General features: G+C 47.0%; 1 gene segment (V, D, J or C); it reads left to right on the forward strand.

Moving 5' to 3' along the window:
• Window positions 1-680: 680 nt before the first annotated feature.
• Window positions 681-1112, forward strand: LOC125281891 (immunoglobulin lambda variable 2-11-like). The segment is given in 2 exon segments: window positions 681-726; window positions 841-1112. Coding segments are annotated over 2 exon segments (318 nt in total).
• Window positions 1113-2570: the final 1458 nt, after the last annotated feature.

The following is a 2570-nucleotide window of genomic DNA, read 5'->3' on the forward strand; positions in this document are numbered from 1 at the left end:
CATGAGTGGAACATGCAGAATGTCCTGGCAGGTGCTCCTTTTCCCCTCCTAGGGTTTGCTTACACCTGTGGACCTGACCCTCCATATGGCTGGAGTGACTGACAAGCTAGCGGGTTTCAATATTCCATGTCCATTAACACAAACAAGTCTGGGTGGGACCGTGGCAGGCCTGCAGCTGGGGGAGAACCCAGCACCAACCACCAACTCACAGCAGATGTTTCCATTGGCATCAGCAGTGACACTTTCCTAACAATAGAGAGAACCTCAGAAGTTGATGCCCAGTAGAGGCACAGAGGGAAAGGCCCCAAGTCTTGCATGGCCACAGAGAGACAGTCATGGTATTGCGGAAACACAGAAGGTCTAGGAGCTCACATACATGAAGTCTTCAGGAGATCCTTCTCTTCTGGGTAAATCAGACATAAAAATTGAAATTCTTGACCTTCAGAAAATACATGTCAAAGTATTTGAGTCTATTCAGCTAAGCTCTGCTGCCCAAGGATGAAAAGAATATAGAATGATGGGTCAGATCAGAGGGGGTGAGGGAGGAATGTGCAGGAAGCACATTTGCATGCAGGCCACTCCCTCCTGAGGGAGGGAGGGTGAGGAGATAATAGAAGTCTGGGGGAGACAAGCCTGAGATTGGGGGTCTCAGAAGGTAGTGCTGTTGAGGAGTCACCACCATGGCCTGGACTCTGGTCTTTCTCAGTCTCCTCACTCAGGGAACAGGTGAGGTCCACAGGGAAGCGTCCAAGGGGACACCTAAGCTGATCCTTTCTCTCCTCTTCAGGTTAATCCGATGCCCCAGCACAGAGCTAACTATTGCATTTATCCTTTTTTTAGGTTCCTGGGCCCAGTCTACCCTGACTCAGCCAGCCTCAGTGTCTGGGGCTCTGGGACAGACAGTTACCATTTCTTGTACTGGAACCAGCAATGACATTGGAGGTTATAATGCTGTCTCCTGGCACCAACAGTATCCTGGCATGGCCCCCAAAACTCTGATTTACAGAGTAAATAATCGGCCATCAGGGATCCCTGATCGCTTCTCTGGCTCCAAGTCTGGCAACACAGCTTCCCTGACCATCTCTGGACTCCAGGCTGAGGATGAGGCCTAGTATTACTGTGCCTCAGCTAGAAGTGGTAGCACTTATCACAGTGGTCTAAGTTCATGGGGAAGTAAAACCAAAACCTGCCTGTTCGCACAGCCTCCCTCCTTGCTGGGAAGATGCTTCCTCAATCCTTACTATGTATAGAGGGGGCTTCATGCAGTATGGCCTTGAGAATTCAGTTCTCTCTCAGGTCCTCTAACTCCTGCAATGTAGTAAAATGAAACAAGCTTCCTAGGGAATTGTCAGTCTCTTTATTTCCTGACATGTTCCCAGAAGATGATCTTCCCATTCCTCAATGGCAGGGAGAGAGGGATAAAGAGACCTCTGCACTGCATAATTTTCACAGTTCTCAGAGACATCCTTATGTTAAAAGACAGCCTCTCACTCCGGTTAGTCCAGGTGGGAGTCATTTATGCAGAAATGACCTTGTTTTACTCAACTCAGTGTCCACCATACTCTAGTCAACATGACCCACCTTGGTGGGACATTGTTCTGCATGTCAGTGTTTGAGAAAACAGCAACTCACTGAACAGCTGAAGATCTAGCTGAAGGAATGAGTAGAAAAGGAACAAGTTGTTTTTCCAGTGCCCCTTCTTGTAGACCCCATATCCATGGAAGCTGAGCAGGAGATTTGGTGTTGAGACTCTATTGTATGTAGAAGCTCCCCTCCCCTCAGAATGATGAATCCCTATCCTGGATGCACCCCTGTCTCCCGGACAGGGTGGGTTCTTTCCAACATGGTTCCATTTTCCACCTGGGAAGAGAAGGCTTCTCTCCAATCTTCAGGGAACCCCACTATATCTGATTTTATTTAGGAGCCAGTCCAAGCTCTACCTGGTATCCCAGTTATGACAAGTCACTAAATACACATACACATCATATATATCCAAAGATTCTCTATCCCTTAATTGAACCTTGTGTAGACCACAGAAAATCTGTTTCAATAACCAATTGATCTCAGTTTGCCAGAATTTTCCTAGTTTTAGCAGTGAAAGTGCCATGTCGTAGCAGTGCCCTCACTCTGGGGCAATTCAGGTTGCAAGGTCAGCTTACCTGAGAACTGAGTCTCTCTCATTCTGTTCACTCCCATAGTTAATTTTCCAAATCTCTTTCCAGTTACCTCCTTTCTTCCTCCAATAAATGCTCAATACCTTCATGTGTTAATCATCCAGGCTGGGAATTTGCCACAACAGACCCCTAAGCTTCTGGGTCAAATCACAGTAGGAAGGAGCATTTGCTTTTGAGGACACAGCATGAAAACCTAAGTTAGTCCCTCATGTTTGTGGAAGGTGTACACAGACTATATCTGCATGTTGGATGTGTGCCGTTGTAGAGAAAACCTGTAGGAGGTAGAGGGGCCACTGTCTGGTTATTCTGTATGGTATCTGGCATAAGTGTGCTTCCAGACTAGAATGACATCAATAGGACCTTTAGCAAATATTGACATGTACATAGGAGGGTAGG

Source organism: Ursus arctos, unplaced genomic scaffold (assembly GCF_023065955.2).
Source record: "Ursus arctos isolate Adak ecotype North America unplaced genomic scaffold, UrsArc2.0 scaffold_34, whole genome shotgun sequence".
Lineage (NCBI taxonomy): Eukaryota > Metazoa > Chordata > Mammalia > Carnivora > Ursidae > Ursus > Ursus arctos.